The sequence below is a fragment of the Populus alba genome, chromosome 5 (genome assembly GCF_005239225.2).
Source record: "Populus alba chromosome 5, ASM523922v2, whole genome shotgun sequence".
Classification (NCBI taxonomy): domain Eukaryota; kingdom Viridiplantae; phylum Streptophyta; class Magnoliopsida; order Malpighiales; family Salicaceae; genus Populus; species Populus alba.
Window position 1 is genome coordinate 1,440,046 of NC_133288.1, and position 16,197 is coordinate 1,456,242.

Sequence of the window (16,197 nt, forward strand, 5' to 3'; positions counted from 1 at the left end):
AGTATATTCTTTCAGTGGTTGAACTCCAGACATGACCTTTATATTTGGATACAGTGAGTTAACCATCAGAACAAGAGGCTTTTGTAATGAACCATGCCAGTGCATGCAGGAGGAATATTTTTAGCTTGTGGAGAACTTGCTTGTTGGAATCTGGATGACATTCCTAGACATCGAATGGCCATCACTATTTCTTATGGGCTACATACTAAATACGGGGCCTTCTTCTGAGAAAATTCACTGGCCTGATCTCAAGCATTGATGAGGATATTCCTCAGCTTGTAAAGCACAGATATAAAGTAAAAGGGCGTCACTATTCCGTAAAAAGAAAACGGTTGCCGTTAAAGTGGAGATGAAATTGAGGAATGAATAGAAACAAATTGACTAGTAGAGATAATCACGCAAACCATTAACTGAAAATTTTCAAACGTTTTTGTTCTTAATTATACCATAACAGCTAGCCTTCGTTAGTCTATAATCAAGCAATTATCAGTAACATTATAGTTTTCTCACAAGAAAAGCCAATGAGATCCTTTTCTTACAAGAACTGAAGCCATTTCACTGCCTAACACGTTACGCTCATTAAATGGATACAGCCTATAAATTGCTCAACATTCCATGTCACTTCTTCATCACTACCAAATTAAGCAACCTTTCCTTTTACATTGTAAGCAAAGATTTCAGCAAACTAAGTTGAAGATATGGCGTGCCAGAGCTGCTCATCAAAGAGCGCCTGCAGTGTAGAGGTGCCAAAGGAGGAAGTCACTACTCAGCCTGAAACTGTGGTGGTGCAAGAGGTTGAATCTCCTGCCGTTGCTCCTCAGGACGTGAAGACTGAGGAGAAGGAAGACGAGGATGCTTCTGGTAACAAGAAAGAGGAGCCTGTCAAGGCTGAAGTTGGTAGCAGTAATTAAACAAGGGGTGCATGTTTGAGTTAGAGTCAATAAAGAGGGAAAGAAGGTTTGAATGTTTTAGCTACCCTGTTTCGGTCGATTGTTTTAGTATCGGTACGTAGTTTTTGAGTATTGTTCGTTGTTTCCTTTGTGCTTTTGAGTCCTTGAAGTGAATCTGTTTTTGGTCAATTGTTTTGGTATCGGTACGTAGTTAGATTTGTGTTTGAAATATCAAAATAAATGATTCCTACCTCTTCTTTCCAGAATCATTCAAAAAAATAGTTATAAAACCTCACTTAACTTGACAAGTTATGTTTTAGTGAGGTTTTATTTCGACCAGTTTTTCTTTTACTAAATATTGTTTCAAGTATTTTTTGTAAATAAAAAATCAAGTTGACTCGCTGATCAATGAGTCAATCCACCCAACTAGCAACCCTCTTCTTGAACTCAGCTAAACCCTAATTAAGTTGGTCCTTATAAACATGGTAGATTCAACCGCTTAAATTGAAAATTTTGAATACCATATATTTAAACTTTAAAACATATATTCAATATGACCAGAAGATTAATGATTGTTTCCCATAAAAAGAAATTTGGTTTACCAAAACTAACATTCACTAAAAATTCTTGGTAATTGTGAAACATTATTAAATTTCAGTACCTAAGAAATTGAAAACAGTGGCTGCATGTAAGAGGTTGCACCAACCTGATCAATACTCTGATGACTAGAGGTTTCAAACATTAATGCATGTCAACATAAAACGAGAGGTCACACTTCGATATTAAATGAAGAAAACAGGAAGTCTCATAGAGTCCTCTATTTATAACATTCCATCATTTTTGTTTTTTCGACCACCACACTAGAAAGTTACTACTGAAGTTTTTCTGGCAAAATTTAAGCAATGGATCAGAGAGAGAGCAGCTTTTCTTCAGAAAGTAGCTATGCAAGGCCTGCGTTTGCTACACCAAAGGAGGAAGTCGAGACAAGGAATGTGAAGTTGGAAACTTCAGTAGAGAATAAGCCACGGTGTGGTGTGCTGTTCCTTCTGTCAGTGTGAAAGCTGAAGAAAAGCCTAATGTTTCTGTTAAGAAACAGCCTGTTAATTTGTTGGAGAAATATGGGACGATACTTCGACCCAACCGGATTTTGATCCGGATTTGTGGATAGAAACAGGATCGTCTAGTGGACCCAATAAAAATCCGATAATCGAACTCTCTAACACTACGGCCGAAAACTTGCGGGCGGCCCATGATGTCTCAACTGATGGGAGCTCTCAATCAGTATCGAACACCCAGTATCAAGAGCTCGTGGCATTATAACAACACACTGCTCATCTCACTGAAAAATACAAGCGATTCTCGGCAAATTATGAACAACACATAGCTTATTTCACCAAAAAACATGAGCAATTTTCAGTGAATTATGAACAACTTCGAGCAAATTATGAACAAATCCAGCTAAATTATGAACAACTTCGAGCAAATAGTCATAAACATTACATCACAGAATAATGCTTCTGGTAACAAGAAAGAGGATCCTGTCAAGGCTGAAGTTGGTAGCAGTAATTAAACAAGGGGTGCATGTTTGAGTTAGAGTCAATACAGAGGGGAAAGAAGGTTTGAATGTTTTAGGTCAATTGTTTTAGTATTGGTACGTAGTTTTTAAGTATTGTTCATTGTTTCCTTTGTGCTTTTGAGTCCTAGAAGTGGATCTGTTTTTGGTCAATTGTTTTAGTATTGGTATGTAGTTAGATTTGTGTTAGAAATCTTTTTTCTATCAAAATAAAACTATTTTTATTTTATCAAACATTGTTTCCAAGTGTTTTTTCTAAATAAAAAATTAAGTTTACTCGGTAACTAATGAGCCAACTCATCCATCCTGTATTCCAATCTAACTCTAAATTGAATTTTATAAACATGGTAAATTCAACCACTTAAATTGAAAAGTTTGAATTTTTTTTTTTTTTTACAACTTTAAAACATATATTAATTATGACCAGAAGATTAATTATTGTTTCCAAAAAAAAAAAAATCATGGGTTTCCATAAACACATTCACTAAAAAATTCATGGTAATTGTGAAGCATTATTGAATTCATTAACTAAGAAATCGAAATCATTGGCTTCACTTAAAAGGTGCATTGCACCAACCTGAATACTTTGATTCCTAGAGGGTTTCAAACATTAATGCATGTCAACATAAAACGAGAGGTCACACTTCTATTAAATGAAGAAAACAGGAAGTCTCATATAGTCCTCTATATATAGCATTCCACCATTGTTGTTTTTTCTACCACCACACTAGAAAGTTATTGAAGTTTTTCTGGCAAAATTTAAGCAAATGGATCAGAGAGAGAGCAGCTTTTTCTTCAGGAAGAAGCTATGCAAGGCCTGTGTTTGCTACACCAAAGGAGGAAGTCAAGACAGGGAATGTGAAGTTGGAAACTCCAGTAGAGAATAAACCATGGTATGCTGCTGTTCCTTCTGTCAGTGTGAAAGCTGAAGAAAAGCCTTCTGTTTCTATTAAGAAACAACCTGTTAATTTCTATTCCTGTTGTAATGGTGGTTAAACATTGGATGTCGGCAAGTTATTAATAGGGAAGTTGGATCTTTTACACAGTTGCTTTTTGCTTGTTAATATGGCCATTTAGGGCTTCCTGTTTCTCAGCTCCTACTGGGTCCTGGTTTGTGTCGCAGTTTGTTATTCCTTTTGATGAAGAAAGTTGGTTTGTGTAAGACTTCCCTTATGAATAAATAATTCCTTGTTTCATTACTCTTTCTCTTTCTCTCATGGAATAACTTTCTTCGGTTTAACAATCTTCACAAAACAGAATGGAATTAAACATAAAATGGATAAAATCAGCAGTTTGAGCTTCATTTTATTAAAATGGTAGTCCTAAAATCATGAATTGACAGATGCTCTGTACTAGCCTTTCTACATCTTACCGCTTAACAAAGCTTTTAAACATACATTCCACTGCCCTTCGTTGCCGTTTCCATAATTCCACGGCAACCATGACCCAATACACAATCTTCTACACAGCACAGCCATACACATGCTGGAAGCTTGAGGAACTGGTATTCATGCTTTTATGAGATTTGACAAGTACTGTCTCACAAGCTTTTTATAACAATAAAATGAGGGACCATTTATGTTAAAAGAAATTAGGGGTTGAAACAGGTACCCTCTAGATTTGATTGTCTTGAAAATAAATCGGCCAAAATAGTATTTAGTGTTAGTCCGCCGCCCTGAATTTCCTTGCTAGGTTTTCTACTACTTTCGCAAATTCTCCCCTCCTTGCACATCCACAGGCATTCGTGCAGCTTTGCTTGCTGAAACTCCTTTGAACTTATGCAGGATGTTAAAAGGTTGTTAGATGCTTCGTTCATTCTTGAATTGCAAGCCTTGCTGTGAAGGACACACGGTATAGCCAGTGTGAGAATCAAGAATAATCGCTCAATCAAAGTAACACTGCAGACTTATCCAATAACACTCTGCCCTGGTTTCTTCTTGACATTCTTCTCCCTCATCATCCCTCGTACATTTGCAACTTTGTCCCATCTCTCTTCCTCTGCATACATATTCGACAACAACACATAGTTGCCAGAATTCCATGGTTCAAGATCAATAAGCTCTTTTACTGCAAGGTGTGCAAGCTCTACATCACCATGAGTACGGCAAGCACTAAGCAAGGAACCCCATAGAGCAGCATTTGGAGTTCCTCCGGGCATGCTTCTAATCAGATCATAAGCCTCCCTCACACATCCACTACGCCCTAGGAGATCAACCATGCATCCATAGTGCTCAAGTTTAGGCTCGATTTGATGATGCTCCACCATTGAAGCAAGCAATTCCCTCCCTCTTTCAAACAGTCCTGCATGAGCACAACACGATAAAACCCCAACAAATGTCGCATCATTGGGGCTTACCCCTTCGTTCATCATCTCCTCCAACAATTCAACCCCGAGTTCACCATTCCCATTAAAAGCCAAACCCGAAATTAATGTGTTCCAAGAAATCACGTTCTTTCGAGGCATCTCATCAAATACCCTTCTAGCAGTCTCAAACATGCCGGACTTATTGTAAAAATCCACTAGTGCATTGCCCACAGCTACAAAATCTCGATAAAGCCCACTTGATTTTGCATAAGAATGAATCCATTTCCCAACATCAACAGAACCCAAACGAGCACAAATAGGCAGAACAGTAACTACGGTTGCCTCATCCGGCTTAAATCCCCAATCCATCATATCATGAAAAAGTCCTAAAGCTTCACTATCCCGCCGACTTTGTGCTAGGCAAGAAATCATGATATTCCATGAAACAACACTCCGCTTTCTCATCTGTCTGAACAAACACAACCCCGTATCAACATCCCCTCTCTTACAAAACCCACGAATCATCAAATTCCAAACAATCACATCTCTTTGATACATTTCATCAAACACTTTCTCAGCATCTTCCATTACCCCACAAGAACTATACAACTCTATAACCCCAATTCTTATTGCGCTAAAACCCTCGAACCCAACAACAAGAACCTCCTTGTGTATACATTTCCCAAGTTGAAGCACACCAAGACTTGAACACGCCTTGAGCAAAGGCGCAAGTGTGTACTCATCCGGCCAAATACCTCGATTTTTCATTGAAGAAAACAAACGGAAAGACTCTTCAAAGGGTCCATTTAAAGAATACCCTTTAATCATTGCATTGAATAGGATTATAGTGGGGTTCTGGGTTTGCTTAAAAATCCGATTCGCATAGGCCATTTTGTTTAGTGACCCGCAAATGGAGACGAAATGGGAAAGGATTTGGTTGAGTTGGTTGAGACCATGTCGAAGGAAATGTGCATGTATCTCACGGAGATGTGTTCGGGTTTCGCGCCCGTGGAGAAGGCGCAAGATGTTGCGCTCAATCTCCCTGCAAGCTCTGCTCATCCTTCCTCTTTCTGTTTTACTTGTAACAGAAATTTAAAGTAAGCTGGGGTTTGGCGGGAGTTCATTAACTGTAATTTAAAAATGGCTAAGCCCTTCTTGTTTTATGGTTTTAACTTTATTATAAGGTTAGCTTGGTTTTGAAAACAGACCAATAGATAATGAAATTGAAAAAGATTTTAAATTTATGTTTTAAGTTCAGTTAAGTTATTTGAAATAAGTTTTTTTAAAATTTTAATTTAAATTAGATTTTAAGTTGATTAAATTTTAAATTAACATGTTAAAACAGACAAATATAATATTAATGAATTAAACTTAAAAATCTAATGTTATATTCAATAATAATATTTGAAGAGTATTCTAATTAGTCGCCATATAGAACTCATATAACTTATTAATGAAATAATTATATTTTAAATTAAATTAAAAAACTACTATTTAGTTTTATTTTTTAACAGTTATAAATATCAAAAAAATATTATTTAAATATATTAAATATCAAATGTTATCTTTTAATATTATAAATATTCATTAAAAAATCCATTAATAAAACTTATTTACCATGGTTTTCACTTAACTTTCTATACAATAAAAACCGACACTGGCCTACACTTATAAACACTTAGTATTAATATGGATTTTTTTTTGTTTTTTAACTCATTTACAATCAACATCAATAACTGCAATGATGTGATTGACAAAACGAAACCATGGCCGATGGCTGAAATTGTAGATCCCGGGGATTGTGGATTGGTTACCTTGCCTGACAGCACAGGCACCTCCAGCAAGGTGCTTTGCGATTCTTCTAATGTTCATGTTGTACCGCCTGATTTTCTAGTCTGATAATATGTCAACCTTCTCATTTCTCTATCCAGGTGGTTCGTCTTCTATACACAAATTCTGGTTCTGGCATGCTGGCTCCCGGAGCAAATGGTATTCAGAAGCTTTGTAAGTGGCCACACGACGAACAAAATCCAAGTGGAAAGGTAATATGTGGTAAAACAAGTTTGTTGATATCTAAAGTTATATAAAACAAGTAGCTAAACTGAGTTTTCCCCGGCCAGAACTTTGAGATCGACTTCAGAGTCCCTATGCTTCAACGGCTTCACTGAGTTTTCCCCGGCGAGAACTTTGAGATCGGCTTCCTTCGCACCGGTGGCCCTTTCGCTGCACACAGCAACAGCATTAGACCACACTTTTATACCAATCCATCTTCTAAAAACACCCAAGTCGGGAAAAACTCAAACAAACCCCTTTCGCTGCACACACCACCAACAACATTAAACCATAATTCTATACCAATCCAGCTTCTAAAAAACCCAGTTCGGATAAAACTAGAACGAACATGAACAAATACAACTATTTGCTTGTTAGAGAAATGTTCTTTCGTGACATAAAGTTTTTAAGGTGAATTAAATGTTAAATACAAACCATTGTTTTGGAATATTGGAGTAATCAATTTGTATATATCCAAAAATTACATAAAATCCAGAAAAAGGAAGGAAACCGAAACGGAGGTGAATGAATTAAAGACAGAGTTATAATTGGCTGAAATTGATCTGAAGGGGATTATCGAGGAAGCTCAAAATACAGATACATTCATAAGAGACGAATTCACCTTCCTGGGCACCCACAACTCCTCCATTTATCTATCTCCCCATGCTGGCTGTCTCTCCTCCTGTTCCTTTTTCTTGCACTTTATTCAATTTCATCGATTCTGTCTTTAAAATCGCGAAGAGAAGATGTGAGATGCTCAGAGAGAACAGTTATACAACGGAGCGGACACTCCTATCCCTCCAAAAACGCATCAACTTCAATGGGTATAGTTTCTTATTGTGCGTCAAGAATAAATCCCAAGAACATCAGCTTCAATGGAAGGAGTTGCTGAAAGATTTAGAGAAGATGGACACATGGGTTGCTGATGATCTGTGAAAGATTAAGTTGGTGGGATCATACAAACGTGCGATGGGTTTTAGGAAAGCACAACTTGTGAAAGTGAGTTATCCAAACAGCTTTATGATAAATAAATTAATTAATTAAGGATTTTGATCAGTAGCTCATTGTTATGATTATACTTTGCTGTTTCTTCAGCCTGTCTCATATTTTAATCTTAAGCTTTCAATTGCTTACCTCCTTGCTTTAATATTCTATAGAGTAGCTTCTCGGGTCTGAGGTTTGCATGGTGATTTAACTTGTAAAGCCTCTCTGGTCTAAGTACTCTTCTTGGTCGAATTTTCTTCGGAATGTGTTATCAACACCAGCAGCAGCCTATTTATCTAACAAGAACAAAAGAAGAATTTATTTATTTCACTTAAAGTGAAACTTACAATACAAATTTGAGCTTGAAAACTAAGAAAAATTGAAAAGGAATCTAAACATTAGACCTTCTTAACACTGATTTCTGTTTTTGGAATCAATATGAACTAGTTCTTTTATTAGAAATTCAGGAGAGCATGTTGGGTGTTTGGTCTAGTGGTATGATTCTCGCTTCGGGTGCGAGAGGTCGCGAGTTCGATTCTCGCAACACCCCTTTTTCTTAAGCTTCTTCTCCATCTTAGATGAACAGTCATGTAATGGCTGAGAGCAGAACTTGCCATTCATATTATCGTCTTGAGTTTTTGTTCATACAAGTCCAAATATAGAAATGCAAGCAAGACTCAGTTTCAAAAGTTAGAAGAAGGATGGAAAACGTTCAGTTTTTCAGACATTCTATAGTCGCTCAGTATCTTTGTCTCATTTAGAACTAAATTCAAAGTTCCCAACACCCTGCATCCGTCATTAAATGCCAAAGAAAATTTAATTTAATATATTAACATTAAAATTTAATTAAAAAAAGATTGTTTTTGTGACAGGAGTATTGTTTGCAATTATCTGGGGAATGTTAGCCCGTATATAAATAAACCCTTATAAAATTTATGGTTGAGTGAGGATAAGAGGGAAGTTGCTCCAAATCTTGTGGATTATGCATGCATGACCCAACATCCCAACCCACAAGCATGACATGTGGAGTTTTATTCATTTGAAAATTAGAGTTTGAAAAGAGGAAAACTAATTTTATGAAAAATAATATGATCTCTAAATGCAACTATTTGCTTGTTAGAAAGATGTTTTCCGTGTGGTGAAAATCTTAATGTGAATTAAATATGCAATACAAACCATTGTTTTTGAAATATTGGAGTAAATTAATCTGTATCTTGAAACAAGTTTTATGGTTTGAGATTGCTATAAGAATATAATAGGTTGAGAATTTTAATAAAACCTTGGAGTTTTAGAAAGGGTAAAGATTTAGAAAATAAAGTAAAGGAGGATAGGATATGGGTTTTGTGAGGAAAAAACAGTTCATGTGAAAAATATGATTTGATTTATATAGGAATAAAAAATATATAATTATTAATTATTAAAAAAAATCTCCTTTCCCCGCTTCTCGAGGGCCACTAGCCAGGCTCACAGGTCCCCATTAATCAACAGGCAGTGGAGAGGAGCAGGCTACTCGGGTATTCGAGGTTTGTTTCAAGAGTGGATTTTTAGGGCAGCAAGAAATTCGTGTAAAGATGAAAAATATGTGGCAGCGAGGTGAAAGGGATTCTCTGAAAAGCTCACATGGAGAGCGCATAACCCAACACGCCAATCAGAAAAGCTTGTATTGCATTGGACCCCACTACGTAGGCCTAAAATGTGGGATTTTCTTCCTCTGAGAAAATGCATAGACAGACAAATGGGTGCTCTCCTAAGCTTCTTCTACCAAGCCTCCAGCCTCTGATTGCGGCTGTTCGTTTGACAGGAAACTGGATTTTCTTTGCAATAAACTAGGTTTCTCCAAAAGCAGAAGCTTGAAACCTCGTTATAAAACCTTTTGTTAGTTGCCAAAGACAACTTCTGTTATAGTTACAGTCATTAAACCAATCAGAAACATGGTACAGAGTGTATTAACGTAATTTTCTTTTTTAAATAAAAGACAAAAGAAGTCATATTGCGTTGTTTTTTTAAAAAAATATTAAACAGTTTTTTCCAGTTTCACTCAAGACGGCTGGGTTGTTGGCTTGCTGCTCCTTTTTAACCGAATCATAGTGGATAAATTCTCCTTCTGAGTTGGTTAGATTTCGAGTCGGTTCACTGAGTTAATCCTGGTTTAGTAATATAACTAAGATTACAGTTTTCCTATGATTTCAGGAGAAAAAAAGGAGCTCTTATTGAATAGCTGACCAAACTTTCTTTGACGTAAATTTGTTTGATAAGGGAAATCCCTTTTTAAAAAAAAAATGAAAAAAACAGAGAAAGGAAACAGTCTGGGCAGATAGTGATAGAACAATATGTTGAACTTCAAATAGACTTTCCAGGTCCGACCCATGACTTGTGTCATCATTTTGATTCTTACGATAACATGGAAATTTGGATACGAGCCCATGCACAATAATGGAGTTGAGGGGCCATGATGTGATTTTGCTACCATTTTTTCTCAGGCTAAAAATTAGTATGTCCCAATTTGATGGACCCATCACCTAACACATGCAAGGTTGATGCTCAGATTTGAAAAGAATGTTTAATTGATGAGACGAAAGTAAAATATAAAAATAATTTATTTCTAAAATAGTTTTTAAAAGAGATTGAAATATAACCTCCCTTGTCTACGGGAAGGATGAAGAGTAAATGTTCTCCATTATCCTTTCAAAGCGAGAAGAACAGGGAACATGCTCTCCATGTCTCCATCTTTTCTATTCCGTACACTTCCTGTATTTGTTGACCCGCTACTTTCAGATATGTATAGTACCAGAAGCAAAGCCTCCATTTGCATGGTTAAAATGAGAAGACACAAGAAATAAAAGAAAGAAACGAAGGGTTTCTCCTACTGAGTGTTTAAGTTTACGATAAAGATTGGGTTTTTTTAGATATAATTTAGGGCTCCGTTTGTTTGCAGGAAAGTGATTTCTTTTTGGAAAGTGAATTCCGGAGAAAATGAATTCCTGGAAAGTGAATTCCGGGAAAGTATTTTCCGATGTTTGGTAGTGTTATGGAAAATGAACTGGAAAACATTTTCCAGTGTTTGGTTGTGTGTGTGGAAAATGAACTGGAAAATAATTTATTAATGAATTAAATTTTTTTTCAAGTTTATCTAATATATATAAAATATTTAATCACTTACAATTGTCATAACCCAATTTTGATCTTTTTATTTTTATTATTAAAAAAAAAAGATGATGGTTAAGGGCAAACATGATTGGAAGTTTAAAAATTTAATTAAACTCTTGACTAGTTTAATTAATTAAATCAAAGGTTTAATTGGACCAAGAGTTTAATTGAAGAGTTAATTAAACTTTGATTTAATAAAAAAAACCACTTAAATAAAATAAACAACACTGCTACAATTAAGTTGAGTTTTTCTCAGTGAATTACTCTATTAAAATTCCTGGCAGGCGTGCAGAAAGTGTGAAATTTCCTTCTCAAGTAATGATTTTATGTTGACCGGAATTAAGTTTCCGTTGAGTTGAAATAAAGTAAATGAATCGTTTTCCTTGAAAGGTTGTTATGAGAGGCCTAGATGGAAGAATCCAAAAAGAAGTGCAGAAATTTGCTAGGGAAGTTTAGAATGACAACAAACCATATCAAGATCAAGCATGTCTCATTATCTCCAACTCCTTTATGTCATTGTCTCATCATCTCCTCCACGGGACCATGTCCATGTCCATGAAACACCATGCCCCATTTAAATAAGATTACAAAGCACCCATTAGCAAACTCAATCTACAACCAGCTAGATTAGTGGTGCAGGTTGATCAAGGCAGAATAATTTAAAGATGATGAAGGGACAGTGAGATTCTAAATGGACCCAGATTTTGCGAAGTCTGTCAAGTGATCTTAGATTTTGAAAAGGCAAATGAGTCACCTCACCCTCTTTACCAATGTCTCTACATCACTATTCCCGTGCAAAATATCACATGGGAATATCAGTATGAAACTGGGCAAGCAAGATACAGCCAAAACAACATGAAATCCCTTTATAATTGTGGGTCAATTTCGGAGGCATCATCGTGTAATTGGAGGTGATAGGGGACCTCTACTACCTAACATCACAGAATTATGTGTCCTCCAACCATGTGGACGATATTATTGATGCAATAATCCAATTAGTGCACTGTTTCACATTAATCCCACTTGTGATTTACACCTAATATTATCACATCTCAGTCAAATTAGAGCATGGTGCAGACGGAAGTAATTACTGGTAGAAAGTGATATTGATCTTTCTCTAGGCTTAAAACACCCTATGAGAGAAAGTACAAAATACATAGATCAGGGACAAACTTCTCTTTTAAGCTAAAAGAGAAGAATATCCATCAATAAATACATAAAAATACAACCAAGATTTAACAAAAAGGAAAGTAAATTAAAAAAAAAAATCATAAAATGTATATACAACTTACAAGTTCCTTTTAACACATTTGACTACTTGATTACCTGGATGAAACAGGATTCAAAGCTCTTGCAAATCCATTCATAGCTCCGTAACCCTTTGAACTGAACCCTAAACACCCCAGTAAACCTTGTCTGTAAGGCAAAAATGTCTTCTTTCTCATCTCCTCAGCCTGTGCTTTACTTGCCTTATAATGTAACTCATGTGGTGATGCTGGTACTCTCCTCTTGCCTATCCCATTCATTGGCTTCTTCCCTGAAGAAGAAGAAGAGCCATGCCCACTATTTCCCTTCACTTTCTGACTCTCACTGCCAACATTAGACCTACTGTTGTTGTTGTTGCTGCTGCTAGCCTTCTCTTTTGACACGCCAAGTTGGACACCAGTACTTTGTTTCTTACTCTTCTCCTTGACTGGTGAGAAGGAAATGTTAGACCAGAACTTGTTGTTGCTCCTCCCTTCACTCTTGCTTCTATAAAGAAGATCTTTCAAAAAAACCCATTTTTTTGAGTTCCTTCCAGCTGATGATGACCTTGAAGATGATGCAGACGCTGGAAGAGTATCAGTGCCACCACTAGTTGTAGCCTCATCAAGCTTGAGACTTTCATCATTAACTTCCAAAGAAGTAATAGACCCATCAATTACATTCTTGTTTTCTTCACCATAATCTTCAAACTCAAAAGATGTGCTTCTCAATGGTGACATGGATCTTGTTCTTCTACGTAAAGATTTGTTCTTTAACCTCAGATCTCTTCCTCTCGACATACTTTCACCATTAGCACCAACCTTTCTCCAACCCTTCTTGAATTCGTCTTCATTACTGCTATCCCCATCTTCCTCTTCGTTTTCAAGATCCATCAAAGGAGATAACATCTGGGGTCTCTCCAAATGAGAAGACAACTTCATGGGGCGGATCTGACCATTCAGGAAAAGCTCATCAGCTGAACTCATGGATCCGGGATGACCCGACCCGGCCGAGCCAAACCTTGCAGAGAATTCAAACTCATAACCAATAGCCACACTATTATCAGGCGAAGAAGCAAAATTCGCCATTGCCTTTTCCGCTGATGTCATTGCGAAATGCTTTGGACTTGCCGGACAACTATAAAAGAACCCACCATTAACGGGTCCGGATCCGGGTCGACCCGGGCTAGAAGGCGCGCTAACATAAGGTGTGGAACAAGCACTGTCAAAGTCTTCAGTAAAGTAATGGGTTTCTAAAGTTTTGCCATTATAAGGGTTTCCAAGGTCTGTTATTGGGTCTGGTGTAGAGGTTTGGCCATTTTTGTTCTTGCTCTGGGTTTCTTGCAGCTCCATTTTTCTTTGCTGTTTGTGTAAGAACGACAGAGAGAGAGGGAGAGACAGGTGTTGGGGTTGCAAAGTGCCTGTGTTGTGCAAGTAAATAGGGGTTTTGAGACTTGGTTGGGTTCTTAAATTGCCCTTGAAGATGATGAGTAATAACATCTAATGCCACTGTCTTTTTCATTATCTTTGACTAATGACAATTAGATTTTGGAAATTAGAAATCCTTAAAAAGAAATTAAATGGGTTTTACATGTTTCGGAATTTCCAAATAATGCCATTCTTTCATTTGTCAAATTCAAATGGAAAGAGGTACATTGAATCTGTGGGTTTTAATTCTCAAGGGGGGAGAATTTGAGATTTTTATTTCTTAATTATCCCATGAAAATTTCAGGGAGTTTGATATGAGTAGTAATATATATATAAAACAATCAGATGGAAGATACCATTAAAAGTTACACTAGCTTTTTTTTTCATCCATTTTAATCTTAATTATTAAATTTGATTTAACTTGGGATGTGATCTAATAACTAATTTGTTTAGAATTTAGTTTAAGTTAAATTTTATTTTAAATTAAATTAAGAATTAATTTAATTAAATATGATCGTCATGTTCAAACTCCAGTAAAAATTTATATGGTTACCTCTAAAAAAAACTTTATCTAAAACAATGTTTATTTTATTTATTTTTATTAAAATAATATTATTTTGAGATTAAACGGATAAACTTGTTAGTCAAATCTTATATCAAACTCAACGGCTATAATTTCAATCAATTACTTCTAAATGTACCGGGTAGATTATTAATTGAAGACAATAATCAAAGGTACACTGAACTCATGTGGAATTTAGACCATTATAGATGCCATGTATGTGTCATCTCGTGGGTTTGTGGTATACTTTTATATTATTATAGATTTATAAAAAATAAAAAAAACATAAAAAATTGAATGGAAAAAAACTATTGTAATCTATAATGTTTTCAAAAAAAATTACAAAAATAATTTTAGAAAAAAAAACAAAAAAACAATAAAAAAAAAAACCATATAAAAAAACATTGTAGCAGTCTATAGTGTTTTGCTAGAAAAGCTCTCAATCAATTCAATATTAAAAAAAAAATTAACAAAGATAATTTTGTAAAAAAAAAAAAACATAAAAACGATACGGTGAAACACTATAACAATTCACAATGTTTTAAAGAAAAAAACTACAAAGTTAAATTCTTAATCATCTTAATATTTAAAAAATAAATTTAAAAAAATAAATTAAAAAAAAAAACATATAGAAAAATATTGTAGCAAAATAAAAACAATTTGAAAAAATATTTTAGCAATCGAAAATGTTTCAAAAAAAATATATAAAATTAAATTCTCAATCAATTGAATAAATAAAAAATCAAAGATAATTTTTTTTTTAATAAAAAGAAGAAGATAATGCTGGAAAAAAACAAAAAAAATGAAAAAAAAACACATGGGAAAGGAAAAAACAAAAAAAAAAAAAAACAAATAAAGAAAAGAAAAAACATGCAGAGAATAAAGAGAGAGAAAACATGTGAGAAAAATTACGATTCTTTCCTCACATGATTTAAATGATTTAAAGTATTATTTAATATTTTTGGCCAAAAAAAATAGTTACTATATTGCAATGTTCATGTAACCACCCTCCTTTGATGGCCAGGACATTTTACAAAATCTTTAATGATTCATGAATTACTTTCCAATTCAAATACTAAATTTTTCAAACTTCGAGTGAAAGATTCGAAGTGATTGTTTGGAAATGTTTTTGAAATTATATTTTTTTAAAAAAATTATATTTTTTATATTTAATGTTAAAAATAATTTTAAAAAATATAAAAATCATTTTAAATATATTTTTAAATAAAAAATTATTTTAAAAAAATAACTATTATTATACTCTGAAATCTCTAAAAAAAGATAGCAGTGCCGTCTTCTCTTTCGAGATATTTTTATTTTGAAAAGAAACTAGCCCACGGAGGACAAACTTGTGTAGAAGTAGAACTCCTCTAGCTATTATCACGCATTCAAATTCAAGAAAAAAAAAAAAAAACTAGGAAACAGAAACTTCTCATAAATATATCGAATTGCTTTCCCTTCACTATCCTCTCGGCAATGAGTTATTGGCCCATTATTTGTACGAACAATTAATGATAAAATTTATAACCATTCGGCGGAGAGCAAAAAGTGTTTTGTAACAAGGATAAATCGAGGCAAAAAAGGAGGAAGCAGGAAGCAGAATGTCATGAAAAAAGGTGTAAACATTGAGAGGAGAGTAGGGATCGAGGTGGGAAATCGGGAAAGCGAACATGGACAAGAAATTCACTAGCAAGGCAGCACGTTTGCCCTCCTGCCATGGCCATCTGTGTGGGTCTTTCTCTGCTTTCTCTATGATGTCATCCACTCCCTCTCCTCCCCCATGAAAGCCATTTGGCCTCTCACATGTGACCTGTCCTTGTTCCATTCTCCATGGCAGGATGTGTGTGTACATCAGAAGAGTACATCTTCCATCCTCAGCCCTCTGATCTCCTCGAGATCCACGCACAGTACACTGATCTTGCAGGGGGTCACCACCACTCTCAGAAAGAAAACCTAGCCAGGGGAACTCGACTCGTTTGGAACTTGGAATTTTTCGAGTGATGGATGGAGAG

At 35.3% G+C, this 16,197-nt stretch overlaps 2 protein-coding genes and 1 non-coding gene across 3 annotated transcripts; 1 reads left to right on the plus strand and 2 right to left on the minus strand.

The window, feature by feature from the left end:
* Positions 1-3,733: 3,733 nt before the first annotated feature.
* On the minus strand, positions 3,734-5,913 carry LOC118047676 (pentatricopeptide repeat-containing protein At1g09190). Its single transcript, XM_035057024.2, has one exon. It carries the CDS (start codon positions 5,825-5,827, stop codon positions 4,370-4,372), a length of 1,458 nt encoding a protein of 485 aa, XP_034912915.1. The 5' UTR covers positions 5,828-5,913; the 3' UTR covers positions 3,734-4,369.
* A 2,369-nt stretch (positions 5,914-8,282) lies between these two features.
* Positions 8,283-8,354, plus strand: TRNAP-CGG (transfer RNA proline (anticodon CGG)). The gene has a single exon. It is a non-coding gene; the product is annotated as a tRNA-Pro (tRNA).
* A 3,675-nt stretch (positions 8,355-12,029) lies between these two features.
* LOC118047678 (uncharacterized) lies at positions 12,030-13,628 on the minus strand. The gene has a single exon (XM_035057027.2). It carries the CDS (start codon positions 13,546-13,548, stop codon positions 12,274-12,276), a length of 1,275 nt encoding a protein of 424 aa, XP_034912918.1. The 5' UTR covers positions 13,549-13,628; the 3' UTR covers positions 12,030-12,273.
* Between the last annotated feature and the right edge of the window lie 2,569 nt (positions 13,629-16,197).